We start from the raw sequence: 13,686 nt of genomic DNA, 5'->3' as shown, positions 1-13,686 counted from the left end.
GTTCATTTGACTGGCAGTCTTCACTTCTTCTTTGTGTTCGACGTTTGACGTGTCAGAGAAAATCAAAAGTTAACTCGTTGTTAATTCGCATGTTTTGTTTTGCAACGAAGGCAACGAATTTAAAACGCACTCCGCTGCCTCACAGTTAACGTACACACACACACACACAGTCATACATAAGGAGGCAAAATGGTTTTAGCAGATCTAGGAAGGAAAATAACAACAGCGCTGCATTCGCTCAGCAAAGCCACAGTGATCAATGAGGAAGCGCTGAGTGCAATGCTCAAAGAGATCTGCGCAGCTCTACTGGAGGCGGACGTCAACATTCGACAGGTGAAGCAGCTGCGCGAGAATGTGCGCGCCGTAATTGACTTCGATGAGATGGCCGGCGGTCTGAACAAGCGTCGCATGATTCAATCTGCCGTCTTCAAGGAGTTGATCAAACTGGTCGATCCGGGCGTGAAACCCTATCAACCCATCAAGGGCAAAGCGAACGTGATCATGTTCGTCGGTCTACAGGGTTCCGGCAAGACAACGACATGTACGAAACTGGCCTATCACTACCAGAAACGCAATTGGAAATCGTGCCTGGTCTGCGCGGATACTTTCCGTGCTGGTGCCTACGATCAGGTCAAGCAGAACGCGACCAAGGCACGCATTCCCTTCTATGGCAGTTACACAGAGATCGATCCTGTGGTCATAGCCCAGGAGGGCGTCGATATGTTCAAGCGGGAGGGATTTGAGATGATCATTGTGGACACTTCCGGCAGGCACAAGCAGGAGGAATCGCTCTTCGAGGAAATGTTGGCGGTGTCAAATGCCGTCAGTCCCGATAATATCATCTTCGTGATGGACGCCACCATTGGACAGGCTTGCGAGGCTCAGGCCAAGGCCTTCAAGGAGAAAGTTGACATCGGCTCCGTCATCATCACCAAGTTAGATGGTCATGCCAAGGGTGGTGGCGCTCTCTCGGCTGTTGCTGCCACCCAATCGCCCATCATCTTCATTGGCACTGGAGAGCACATCGATGACTTGGAACCGTTCAAAACAAAACCTTTCGTTAGCAAGCTGCTGGGCATGGGTGACATTGAGGGACTGATAGATAAGGTGAGTTCTGCACGAGACTTTTCCATTTTAGTTGATTAACGAGGCAATTTGTGTTCTGTGCGACAGGTGAACGAGCTGAAACTGGACGGAAGTGAGGAGTTGATGGAGAAGATTAAGCATGGCCATTTCACCATACGCGACATGTACGAGCAGTTCCAGAATATCATGAAAATGGGACCCTTCTCTCAGATCATGAACATGATACCGGGCTTCTCGCAGGACTTCATGACCAAGGGCGGCGAACAGGAGTCGATGGCGCGCATCAAGCGCATGATGACCATGATGGACAGCATGTCCGACAGTGAGCTCGACAATCGCGATGGTGCCAAGCTCTTCAGCAAGCAGCCCACCCGCTGCCTCCGTGTGGCACATGGCGCCGGCGTCATTGAACGGGAGGTGAAGGAGATGATTGCACATTACACAAAGTTCGCGGCGGTGGTTAAGAAAATGGGCGGCGTCAAAGGACTGTTCAAGCAGGGCGATATTGCGAAAAATGTGAATCCCACACAGATGGCCAAGCTGAATCAGCAGATGGCCAAGATGATTGATCCCCGCATGCTGCAGCAAATGGGCGGCGTCGCTGGCCTCCAGAACATGATGCGACAACTGCAACAGGGAGCTGCGGGTGGCCTCGGCGGACTGGGGAACCTGATGGGCGGATTTGGTGGCAAGTGAGCAGGACGTTCTTGTAATGTGTGTAAAGATGAGTTTTGTATGATTTTGTTTTAAATTAGTTCGGTTTACGTAGCATTAATTTGTTAACGGTTTGCAAGCGCGACAATTATCCTCATTTGAATGGCGATTTCCTCTTGTTTAACCAAAATCAATTACAATTCGTGGCAAACAGCGAAACGAAATCTATGTAAAACAGTTAACAATTACAGAGTTTGCGCTCTTCGGTTTTTGTACGGTTTGGCCAGGTCATTTTTCTATTGTTTAACAGCAGTTGACTGTAAACGAATAATTATAATAGCATGCATAAGAGTCCGTACGGAAATGAAATAAATAAAAACTAAATATGAATTCAAAAAGTGAATTTTTCCAACCAGATTTACTTTTGTACAGTGGCGCCATCTGTTGCTATTTTAACTCTGCTTAAATGGTGTTGCCAGATTACCATTTGAAGTGAGTGTCGCTGACTGCAAGTGAATGGCAAAGGTTGGCGCGTTTTATGGTCAACGCAAAAGTGATGAACACTTTCAGCCACACTAAAGATAATAAAAGCAATGCAAACGTTAATCTAATCACGGAAGTAAAATGCTTCTGATCACACTTGCATATCTGCAAACTCTGCCAATTTTGTATGCCCTTGTATTTGTAAATTTCACTTTTCTTTCTTTAGTACCCCGGTCGCGTTGTCACACATACAACTACAACAAAAAACAGAAAACGAACAGGTGCCCAGAAACTTGCAAAAGCATCGTAGCAAAAGCGAAACACAAAACGAAATAACGGTAAGCAAGTAAGCCAACAGGCAAACAAACACAAAAAGTGTGCACGTGTGTGTGTGCCCGTTGTTTTTATTGCCTTGTCATTATGAAGGGGAGCTGCTGGTGCTCGCAGACACAGTCACACGCATGTCGGCCTGCGTACAGCAGCAGTGCTGCCCACTGCTGATAGGTGACAAAATCTAGCCTTTAAAAAAGCTACATTTTGCTTTTCAAATATTTTTAGCTCGGATTTGGCTATGGCAAAAATAAGTTAATACATTTAAAAAATTGGTTGGCATTTTAATGTGCGTTGCAAAATTTAAAATGTGGTTTTTGGGGCACAATTACATCAGGTTTTAGATCTGACAACAGAAAAAGCTAAAATGACAGCACTGGACAGCAGCCAGCCTTGCGTCTGTATCAACATATATATATGTATATATGTACATACGTACATACATACAATATGTAGGTGTGTGTGTGAGTGTATCGGCCCATGTAATGGGTAGTGGGAGCTACGCCGGCGGGGCTCACAGCATCCCTTGCGCATGGTGCGTGGTGGCATGCTGAACACATACACGGTTACAGACACCCTCTCATTACAATAACAATGAAAAGGCGATTGCTGCCGTAAAAATGTCTATTAAGCTGTCAAGTTTTGACACTCATAAAACCATCAAACAAGTCAAACGAACAGGTTCGCAGGAAAGCTTGCACGCTGAACTGCTGTCAACGTTTTTCGGTTCATCCTTGCGGTTTCACTGACACACACACACACACACACATATATATATATATATATATACATATATATACATATATATATATATGCGTATACGGTTGGGTTGTAGGCTTTCATATTTTGCCCCCGCCGGGCATTTTAGGGGGAGTTTCGGCCTGCTGTGCAAATGGTCCAGCTTAAAATGCTGCGAGCAGTGGGAGCCATCATCAGCAGCTCTGTTGTCCGTAATTGTTGTTTTGGGTGTGGGTGTGTTTTGGAAGAAGAAGAAACCACCCCAAATGGAATCCGCACAAAAACTCGTTTTAGCCTCACAATTATTGATCCGAAAGCTTTTTGATATGGGCCAGTGCAAGAGCACCGTAATCAACACCAGACCCAGACACGACCCATTTTAAAGGAAAAGTCGGCTCAATTTTGTTTTCTTACAGAAAATCAATTTGTCTTTTATTGATTCAGAAAAAGTTCAGTTTCTTTTTTGTTTTTTTGTTTTTTGTTTTTTTTTTTGTTTTGGATGACAGCATTTGCTCTTTAGTGTTTTTAAAGAGACATTTTACTTTGTATGTTCTTTATGTTTCATTTCTTTCTTTCCTTCAATCATTTTTTATTTGTTCTCTTTTTAATCTTTTGCTATTTTCTGTTTAATATGCTTTGCTGCTCTGCACATCTTTGCCGCACTTCCTCATGTTTCTTCGGTTCTGCACTTTCATTTCTTTTTACTTACAATTAGATTTAATTTTTGTTTTGTTTTGTTTTTCTTTTTTCAACTAGTCTTACTTTTCTTAAGCGAAATAAGCACAAAAGCTGCAAAATGTTTTGCTTAAACTATTTTTTGGTTTTTCATTTAATAATTTTTTGTTTTGTTTTGTTTTTGTTTTTTTTTTTTTGTTGTTTTTTCTTTAACTTTATCTCCTTAGCTCCAATTTTTTTTAATGTATGATTTTTTGCATTAAAGTTGAGCGCACAAAAAGTACGCATATAAATTTGAAAGTTTTAGCAAAGTTGTTGCATTGTTTCTTATGTCCTTATTCATCATTTTTGTTTTGGTTTTCGTTTTCGTTTTCTTTTTTTTGTGGTTTTCTGTTAGCTTTTTACTAGTTTTAAATACAATTCTTTTCCATATGCATATAAAAAATGCTTAAAAGCGTCACATTGATGCAAAAAATAATACCTTAAAAAATACACAGAGATTCGAAAGGGTTTTTTTGGTTTTTTTTTTTATGTTTTGGGTTTTTTTTTTTTTTTTGTTTTTGTGGAGAGTTACAAAGAGAGATATAGTTACCAGTTAACGCGTCTAAGCGTTCCACGTTTATCGTTTACAAGAGAAATGAATAAAGTTCTTTAAAAGACTTTGATTTAAAACTTAAAAATAGCAACAAGCGAAATTTACATTACTTTGCGCCCGGCTGACCGCTGATCATTTTTTAAGTGTATTTCTTAATTTTCATTTCTTTTGTTTTTCTAGCTTTTTTGTTTATTTTCTGTTTTGCTTCTAAGTTTAATTAGCTGCTTCTCTGTGCTAGCTTGTTTTTGTTTTTTTTTTTTTTTTTTGTTTTGTTTTCGTTTACTTAGAGCTACTTTTACGCTTTTGTCGTCGTTTTTTGCTTATTTCTTTTCTGTTTTGTTTTTTCTTTTGGGTTTTTTTTTTTTAAATTTAATGAGCTTGTTTCCATTTGACCTTTCACTACGTTCGCTACACCTGCAACTACATGTTGTATGTTGTTTGTTGTATGTTGTTTTTGCGGTTGCCCGATTTGCCTAACGTGCTGCATTTATTGGATCTCCATTTTTCCCTTCACTTGCTTTTTAAATTTCTTATGTTTTTCTTTTGGTTTTTGTTTTTTTTTTTGTTTTGGTTTTTGTTATTTATTCATTCTTTTTTTATTTTTGGTTTTGTCAAAAAAGTTTCAAAAAAATATATATATATTCATCATTTCCTTAAATTGGCTTAATTAAAAAATGTTTTTCTCATTTATGCTTTTCCATTTTCACTTTGCTTCCAGCCGCGCTTAACAACGACTTAGATGTCTAAGTTATTTTTTGCCCATTTGTTTAAAACACAATTCAATTAATTTAAAATTTGTTATTGGAAACTATTTGGTGTAAAGGTGAGTGTTAATTAATTAAGCTTACTCTCAAATTTATATATAGAAAACATTTAACTACTAAGAAATCACACACGAATCGAGGAAATACAAACAAACAAACGATCAAGCAAATTATGCTGAACACAAGACTCTTAAATGAAAAACAAACAGTTACTTTTTTGTTTTTTTTTTTTTTAGATTTTTTTTTGTAATTTTTTATTCAAAGTTTTTTTCTTTGTTGTGGTTTAGTTTTCAATTTTACGCACTAGACATTTGCTTTAAAAATTACTTCAACACATACATCAATTTCAATTTAAATTTCTGTTCCGTTTCAAGTTGAGAGCAAGGAGCAAAATTCAAGGGATTGCTGTTGATGGTGTTGTTTTTGTTGTTGTTGCTGCTTTATGCTCTTTTTTTTTTTTTTTGATTAAGACAAATAATAAATTAACTACTTAAAATTAGTTAAAAAACTAAAGTAAAACGCATTAAATTAAAACAAAATACAGACGCAAAACAAACAAGCCTTAAGTTTGGTTTGTCAAAGTAGCTTTAAATTGTTATATAAAAAAAAAACCATCTGCTCGCAGCAGCAGCAGCAGCAGCAGGACAATTAATTAATCAATTATAACTGCAGCACTGCCTGCCAATTAAATCGATCGATCGATCGATCGCTCATCGACTGTGTATATAATATTCAAAATTAAAACTAATCCGAACTTGACGACTCCTCGACTCCTTTACCAACACTGCGCACGCAAGCAAGCGTCGCTCCCTCTCCCTCTGCCACTCTCTCTCTCTCTCTGTCTGTCTGTCTCGCTCGCTCGCTCGCATGCTTTCTTTCCTCGTTCTAACTACGCAAAAACTACAAATTTCTAGCATTCTCCTTGCCGGTCGTCGTTCTTTAGCTCTAACCAACTATAGTTAAACGCTTGCGCGTTTCTATCAATTAAAAATCATATGTCCTACATCAACTACTCTTCTTTCATTCTACTTCATCTTCTTACTCCATCGATCATTATCTTCTTCTTCTTCTTCTTGTTGTTGTTGTTCTGCAGAATCAACGCAACGCTTTCTTGTCAAATCTATACTTAGGTCTGCTATACCTTAACCCTAATGGCTTTGATCTTAGTTACTAAATTGTTGTTGTTGTTGTTGTCTCTCCTACTACATCTAGTCCTACTTCATCATTATCTTCTTTATCATCATTATACTCATCTACAACATGTGTGTTATTCATTTCTTTTACTTTTACTTTTTTCTTTCTTCTTTTTGGGGTTGGGGGTGAGGGGGTTTAGTCTGCCCCATTGTTTGGCTTAAAACTAAAGTTGCTAAACTCTCTTGCAGCTAAGATTTCAATTCTTCTTTCTTTTTCTTCTTCTTCTTCTTGTTTCTTTCTCGCATATCCTTAACTTAAAATTTCATGATTTTCTGCCTAATAAACAGCTGAAAAATGTTACAAACCGAATTTCATGTGAAAAACATATTAAATAAATACTTTTAAAAAGAAAATCGAAAATTGCACTTTTTGTGTAAAGATACTAAAGAGTATAGAAGAAGGAGGGGCGAAGGAGGGCTAAGAAAAGTCAATGTGAGCATGAAAATTCTAAGCAAAAAACTCGACAAATTTTCTTTTTGTATTTGTGATTTCTTTCCAGACGTTCTTTTGTTTTGGTTACGTTTTTTTTCAAGTTGCTGTTTGCAGAGGCGTCTCGTGTTGCATCGTCTATTAAAAATATCAATTTGTATACAAAATTTGCTTAGTCCTTTTTTTCTTTTGGTTTTGGAATGTTTTTTGCAAAATATTTGCCCTGTTTCTCGCTGGTGTTCTTTGTTTTCGATTATTTCTCTAACTCTGACGACGCTTGCAAAATGTAAAGATTGTTTCTCAGTGTGTGTGTGTGTGTGTGTCTATGTGTGTGTGTGTATCTATGTGTGTGTGTGTATCTGCGTGTGTGTGTGCGGTTTGTCAATCCTGCATTTTATTACCATTGAATTCATTTCAATTATTGTTTCAATTTCCATTTTGGTATTCAGTCTAAAGCAAATTACATATTGTACAAATTAGAAAAGATATAATAGATATAAGAAAAAAAAACTCATATATGATAGTTGCTGTTATTTATATGTTATAAGTATTGATAAGAAAACATGCACTGCACTTTTGTTTTTTGTTTTTGTTGTTGTTGTTTTGGTTTAGGCTTAGGAAGACTTTTGGCGTTGTGTTTTCATTTTTTTTTTTGTATTTATATATGTATATGTAGACTATATAGATTGTTAGTATATATATGTATAGGCATTTTCACTTGGCAATCTATATAAATCGAAATCAGTTAACATACATACATATGAAAATCAAAGACTTTGCTCAGGAATGTTTGTTTGTGTGTCTGTGTGTGTATGTATGTATATATGTGTGTGTGTGTGTGTGAGTGGAAATGAGATGATAAATTCCAGCTGAATCTCAAACTCTCGCTCTCTCTCTCTCTCTCTGTCTCTCTCAATGCCTGCCCTTTCGATGCGCCTTTCTCTGAGATTCTCATAGCCACTCAACTCACTTTTATTTTCCCATTTAGTCAAATCACAAATACAATGTGTGTGTGCTTAGGCGTGTTGTTCGAGTCTGAGTGTGTCGTGTTGTGTCGTGTTGTGTGTTGTGAGTCTGATTGAGTTTTTGTCAAAGAAAATAAATACGATTGGCTCCAATTTCAAACACTGTGCTGTCTGTCTGTCTGTCTGTCTATTGATCTAACACGATCTATCAACCCATCGACTATTTAAGACTTACAAATAGAGAGTAAAGAAATCATCGCTGCTGCATTTTCTCATTTGTTTTGTTTTTGTTTTCCTTTTTTCTCTTCTATTGTTGGTTTCTTATTGCTACTTTACTAATCGTAGTTGTTTTTTTTTTGTTTGTTATTTCATTATTTGTTTGTTTTTCTTTTAACATTAATTTGCTTTCATTTCTGCTACTGCTGTGCCTTGACCTGCTCTACTCTTAAACGTTGTTCTTCACTCCATTCTCCATTCCCCATTCCCCATTCTCCGTTATATTAAAAAACATTCCACTTACAAATTTACTACGGTTTTTTCTCTCGAATTCCACTCAATGCAGTGCTAAACTACATTTCAAGCTACAATTTCATATCTGCTTTCATTGCTACTTCTTTCTCTCGTTTGTTTTGCTTGCCATCCTTTTATAAAGTTTCTTCGTGTATGCCTCATTGTGTTTCCCTTGCACTTTCCATTTCTTTTCCTATTCCCTATGCCTTCTCCCGTTCTCCCATTCTCGACTCTTTGCTAAACTCTGCTACAATTTCTTCTTCTTCATTTCTCGCAGACAAAAAATACGCTAAGCTATTTCTATCTTGTTGTTGTTTTTCCCATTTATATATATATATATATATATATATTTATATATGTATATGTTAGTTTTAGTTGCTAGAAAAAACACACACAGTTAAACGTAAAAAACTGTAGACAGCTACAAAAAATTCATTAAATCGACTGATGAGCACAAAAATATGCTAAAAACTAGTAAAAGATTTCATTTCTTCTTCTTCTTTGCTTTTGTTTTTATATGTTTCACTTATTACTTCAACATTATCGGTTGTTTTTCTTATTTCTTCGCTTATTAATGATCATCGTCTCATTATCATTGTTTACTTTCTTATTCTTCTTCATCTTGTTGTCGCTTATCATCATCATTTTTTCTTTTTGTTTGTTTGTTATCATCTAAAACTACTAAATTTGCTGCTTACTGCATTTTTGCTAGTACTTAAAACTAGTTTTCTTCCCCATTTTTTTTGGGTCGAGTTTTATTTTTTATTCAATTACTATTTTTCCGTTCTTTCTGAGCGGTTGCATTTGAAATAATAGCAAATTGTTTGAAATGTGTGAAACGTTTGCAATTAACAAATAAGAAAGTTTCAATAGTCACATTCTCTTCTTTTTTTTTTTGTTTCTTTTTTTTGGGGAGGGGGGGCGGTTGCCTTTTTGCTTTATACAATTTGGTGACAGAAAACAAAAACAATGTCATCTCTTTTGTGGATAATATTTACGGTCTCTTTTTGCTTTGTGCTTGTGCATTTAGCTTAAAACACTCGACTCTCTTCTTAAATCGCTGCTGCGATTTCAATTCATAGAAAATTCACGACAAACTAAAACTACAAACAAACAATATATGGAAAACGAATATTGTTTTCTTCTTCTTCTTCTTTTTCCTTCAATGAAAAATAAATTTACTTCACTTTTGCTTGACTTTCAAGTTGGATTTTTTTTGTTTTGCTTTTTTATTTTCATTATCTTTCATTATTGTTGCTGTAAATCATCAAATTGTTTGTTATTTGTTTTGTTCTTCATTTTAACATACATTGCACACATTGTTTTTTGGGGATTCTACGGATTGTTTTTGTTTTCTTTTTTTTGTTGTTGTTTGTTTTGCTGCTTTGCTTTTACTTCTAAACAAAATCGCAACTAGCAAATTTGTCGGTTTTGTTCTTAAAGATTAATATGCGCAATTAATTTTCTGTTTTCCACCAGCAAGATTTCTCTTGAGGATTTTTCATTTATTTCTTATATCAATTTACTTAACTAGAAATTTGCGTTTTTCCCTATGCAAATTGTTGTTGCTTCAAGTGTTTTGGTTGCAGAGTTGCTTTTTAGTTTTATTATTTTTGTTTTGTTTGAACTTCTCGTGTGAGAAAATGTTGCACCTCTTCCTCTTCTTCTTCTGCTGTCGAGTTTTACGTTCTCTTTTAATGAAAATTCTGACCCCGTTTTTTTTTTCTACTACCTTTTGTCGTTCACTTTGCTGTTGTTTAAGCATTTATTTAGTGTATAACTAATTTCTATTATTTAAGTTTAGTCTTTGCTTTTCTTCACTTCTTTAACGCTCTCACTTCTCAACTTCGTCGTTTCAATCGCTCTTACATTTTATTTATGTATGTATTTTTTCTCTTCTTTTTCTTGTTTCTGCTGTTTCTGCTGTTTCTGCTTCCTTCTTTTATACATAACTCTTAAACTCATTCTCTCTCATTTCTTTATTATTTTAAACAATGTTTTTTTGTTGTTTTAGGGAACAGCACATTTTTACTGTTATCAAACTGCATCCGGTCTCCTGATGTGGTTTGTGGTTGTTGTTGTTGTTGCTGTTGTTGCTTCCTCCACAGCCTGTGTTGCTGTTGTTGGCGTTGGTGTTGTTGTTCTTGTTGTTGTTGCTGTGTAGTTGTTAATGTTAATATTGTTGTTGTTGTTGTTGTTGTGGTTGTTATTCCAGCGCTTAATGCTCCCGTCGCTAGCCTTCGATCGCGTCCATCATATAGTACTCAAATGGGGTACTAAAATATTATATCTACAACGATCAAAGAAACTATTAGAATACAAGAATTGATGAGTTAGGTAAGGGTAGGTGGTGTTTTGGGTTGTGTTAAGGGTTGGGAATTGGCAAGAAACTATACTATATCCGTAGGATATCTTTATGTACAGTTCTTCACATGTCTTTCAAACGCTTTCTTCCAAGTTCTGCTAGGAGGGGATACATGGAAAATAGGGGTTTGATGCAGTCACAGTTTATAATTGGGGTGGTTAATGTTATATGTATGAGTGATATTTACCTAGTATGTATTACCAGTGTTTAGGCTGCTTAGTAACTATACTAAGTATGCAAGAGCGAGATTATTGTAGTTGTGGGCGCAGTTATCAAACACAAAAAGAGAGAAGAAGAAAGTAAAAGAATCGCGTTTAGTTATGAGAGTCTTTTTCGTTCCAGAGTCATGAACAGATTGTAAGCAAACAGGCAAGCAACAACAAGCAGCACACAAAACGAATGAAGAGAAGTGTATAGGAGTAAGCATGTGTGTGTATCTGTGTGTGTGTGTGTATGTATCTGTGTGTGTGTGTGTGTGTGTATATATGGTGATAATGGGAGTGATAAAGAAAATGCACTATTGATCGTTAAAAGCAGAGCAAAAGTATTGCAAAATACGAAATGAAATGCGGCGAGTGAGTGTTGAAAAGTGTAAGTGGTTGGTGGGATTGGAAAAGGCTTAAAAGCGCGCACACAGCACATGCAAGGCAGTGTTGGCAAACAGTGTTGTAAAGCAACGGCGCTCTAAGTGAGTGGTGGCCAGGTGGTACAGTAAGCACCTGCTACAAAGCACTACCAAAGCAGATGAATGAAAACTCAGTGTCAGGGACTGGAAGAGCAGCTTGGAAAGCGTTTTAAGAGAGAGAGAGAGAGAGAGAGAGATCGAGTCTTGTCTCATCAAAATATCAGACGGAAGAGACAGTGAGAGTTAAAGACAGAAAAGAAGATGGAGAGAGAGAGAGAGAGAGAGACAGAGAGAGACATCACTCACCTCGCGAAGACCTATTTGGGAGCGGCTTGATGTGGATACTGTGTGTATGCCTCGTCGGGTGATGCAGCTGTGCTAGCCTGTTCGGAATCTGTCATTGGCATTGTTGGTATAATAGTTGGTGGTGGTGCATAATATGGATAAGTTGGACTAATATACTGTAACGATGGAGAAAAATTCTATAAAGGAACCGAAAAGAGAACGGAAAAAACAATGGAATAAAAGAACAGATATAGAATACAAATTATATATCAAACATCATTCAGATTTCAATTGCAACAAGGCACACACGCACACACAATACACACATACACAGATACACACACACACACAAGTTAGACAATGAAGAAGCTGAAGAGCGCAAAGCAACTTCACAGTTTTCTACATCTATTCAAAAATTATATTCGCTCGCATTTCTCTGTATACATAAAGTGGTCGCTCGGTCGCTCTTAGAATTGCCAGACAAAAGAGTTTTTGAGTAAGATATTCCGTTTTAAGAAACCTTAAAGAAATCAACTCTTCAGATTCAGAGCTGTGTCCAATTGTCGAGCGATCACTGTATCATATTCGAGCTGAAGAACTATCGGAGCTGAATTGGGCCATTTTTTGCGTTAATTTTTCAGCTCTGATAGATGTGTTTGAGTATTCTATATATATATATATATATATACACGCAAAGAGGATTGGATATGCTATAGATATTGGAGACCCGGATTGAGAGCACTTACAGAGTTGCCAATTTGGAGGGTGGCCAACTGTGGCATCATTGTTCCATATGGCACAGCCGTATCGCCACTGACCATCATCGAGATGCCGCGTGGTTGCACCTGATTAACAGCCTCCGGTTTGTACGAGGTGACGCCCAATTGGGGAGCGGCAGCCATTTGCATGTACTGCAACGCAGAGGAGGAATACTGATATATGTTGGGCATACAGTCGCAACAAAATGACGAATGTTCTCTCTGGACTCACCTGATCATCTACCTGAGTGATCGGCTGTGTCATCATGTAGCCGGGTATCCATTGCGATCCAGCGACCGGATAACCGCCCACCTGGGGTGCACCAAAGCGAGAGTACGGCACACCGATGGGTGTGCCAACGTTGACGCTGACTCCATTCTGTTGCATGCTCGGATCGTAGGCAACGGGTATGCCCTCGGCGGAGACGTCGCGCCACGCGCGAGCACTCGGATCGGGCGTCTTGAAGAGATTCTTCTTTTTGGGACCGCCATCGGCGAATTTGACCAATAGCGGATCTTTGGCACCCGGTATTGTGTTACCGTTAAACATTTGTATAATTTGTTCGCACTTCTCGCGGCTCTCCATGCGTGCGAAGCCAACGCCTTGAGTTGCGAGATCGAAACAAATGAAGGTTGAATGAATGAACATCAATCAATATTCAATATTTGTGTATTTCAAGTGATTTCTTTAACTTACCCTTTGAGTTCATTTGCTGATCACGCAATATTCTGGTGGATACAACTTGGCCATATTTCGCTAGCATTGCCTCCAGATCGGTTTCTTTAAAGTGTGGTGGCAAATTTGCTATATACAAATTTGTGGGATCCTGTTCCTGTTGCTGTGTGGTCGTTGGATGCATAGGACAGCAGGCGTGTGTGTGTTGTTGTTGTTGTTGATTGTTGTTTGTTGATTGTTGTTTGTTGTTGTTGGAGGATCAATCGAATCAGTTTTAGTTGGTTTGTTTCGTTTGTTTGAAAGATTGCACACACACAAAGGTTTTAACACACACAAACAAAAGCAGTTTATTGGCACAAGCGCATGTTGTATGTATGTGTGTGGGGAATGAAGTGTGTGCGTGTTGTATATATATATATATATATATATGTGTGTGTGTGTATGTGTGTGTGTATATATGTGTGTAGATGAGCGACAAAGACGACGCGTTTCGAAAGAGAGAGAGAGAGAGAGAGGAGGAAAGAAAATTAAAACGTAGAAATTTTGTCATTAGT

At 37.5% G+C, this 13,686-nt stretch overlaps 2 protein-coding genes across 19 annotated transcripts in view; one reads left to right on the top strand and one right to left on the bottom strand.

Moving 5' to 3' along the window:
- Positions 1–3: 3 nt before the first annotated feature.
- Positions 4–2,130, top strand: LOC6558609 (signal recognition particle 54 kDa protein). The gene is made up of 2 exons (XM_001983929.2): positions 4–1,107; positions 1,174–2,130. The coding sequence occupies exons 1-2, from the start codon at positions 190–192 to the stop codon at positions 1,780–1,782; spliced, it is 1,527 nt and encodes a 508-aa protein (XP_001983965.1). The 5' UTR covers positions 4–189; the 3' UTR covers positions 1,783–2,130.
- An 8,451-nt stretch (positions 2,131–10,581) lies between these two features.
- Positions 10,582–13,686, bottom strand: part of LOC6558604 (protein alan shepard) — a 143,376-nt gene continuing 140,271 nt past the window's right edge. For 7 of the 18 annotated variants that reach the window (XM_043215643.1, XM_043215650.1, XM_043215642.1 and 4 more), the window contains 6 exons: positions 13,154–13,295; positions 12,689–13,059; positions 12,445–12,630; positions 11,720–11,895; positions 10,976–11,016; positions 10,582–10,713 (listed from right to left, as the gene is read on the bottom strand). In XM_043215643.1, the coding sequence (XP_043071578.1) occupies positions 11,731–11,895; positions 12,445–12,630; positions 12,689–13,059; positions 13,154–13,295 (864 nt within the window). In that variant the 3' untranslated portion in view covers positions 10,582–10,713; positions 10,976–11,016; positions 11,720–11,730. The remainder of the gene's footprint in view (positions 10,714–10,975; positions 11,017–11,719; positions 11,896–12,444; positions 12,631–12,688; positions 13,060–13,153; positions 13,296–13,686) is intronic. The other 11 variants (XM_043215652.1, XM_043215653.1, XM_043215645.1 and 8 more) reach the window with 9 other exon arrangements.

This window comes from Drosophila grimshawi, unplaced genomic scaffold (assembly GCF_018153295.1).
Source record: "Drosophila grimshawi isolate 15287-2541.00 unplaced genomic scaffold, ASM1815329v1 contig_44, whole genome shotgun sequence".
Classification (NCBI taxonomy): Eukaryota; Metazoa; Arthropoda; class Insecta; order Diptera; family Drosophilidae; genus Drosophila; species Drosophila grimshawi.
The sequence above is the reverse complement of the archived record's forward strand: the minus strand, read 5'-3'. Positions and strand labels throughout refer to the sequence as shown.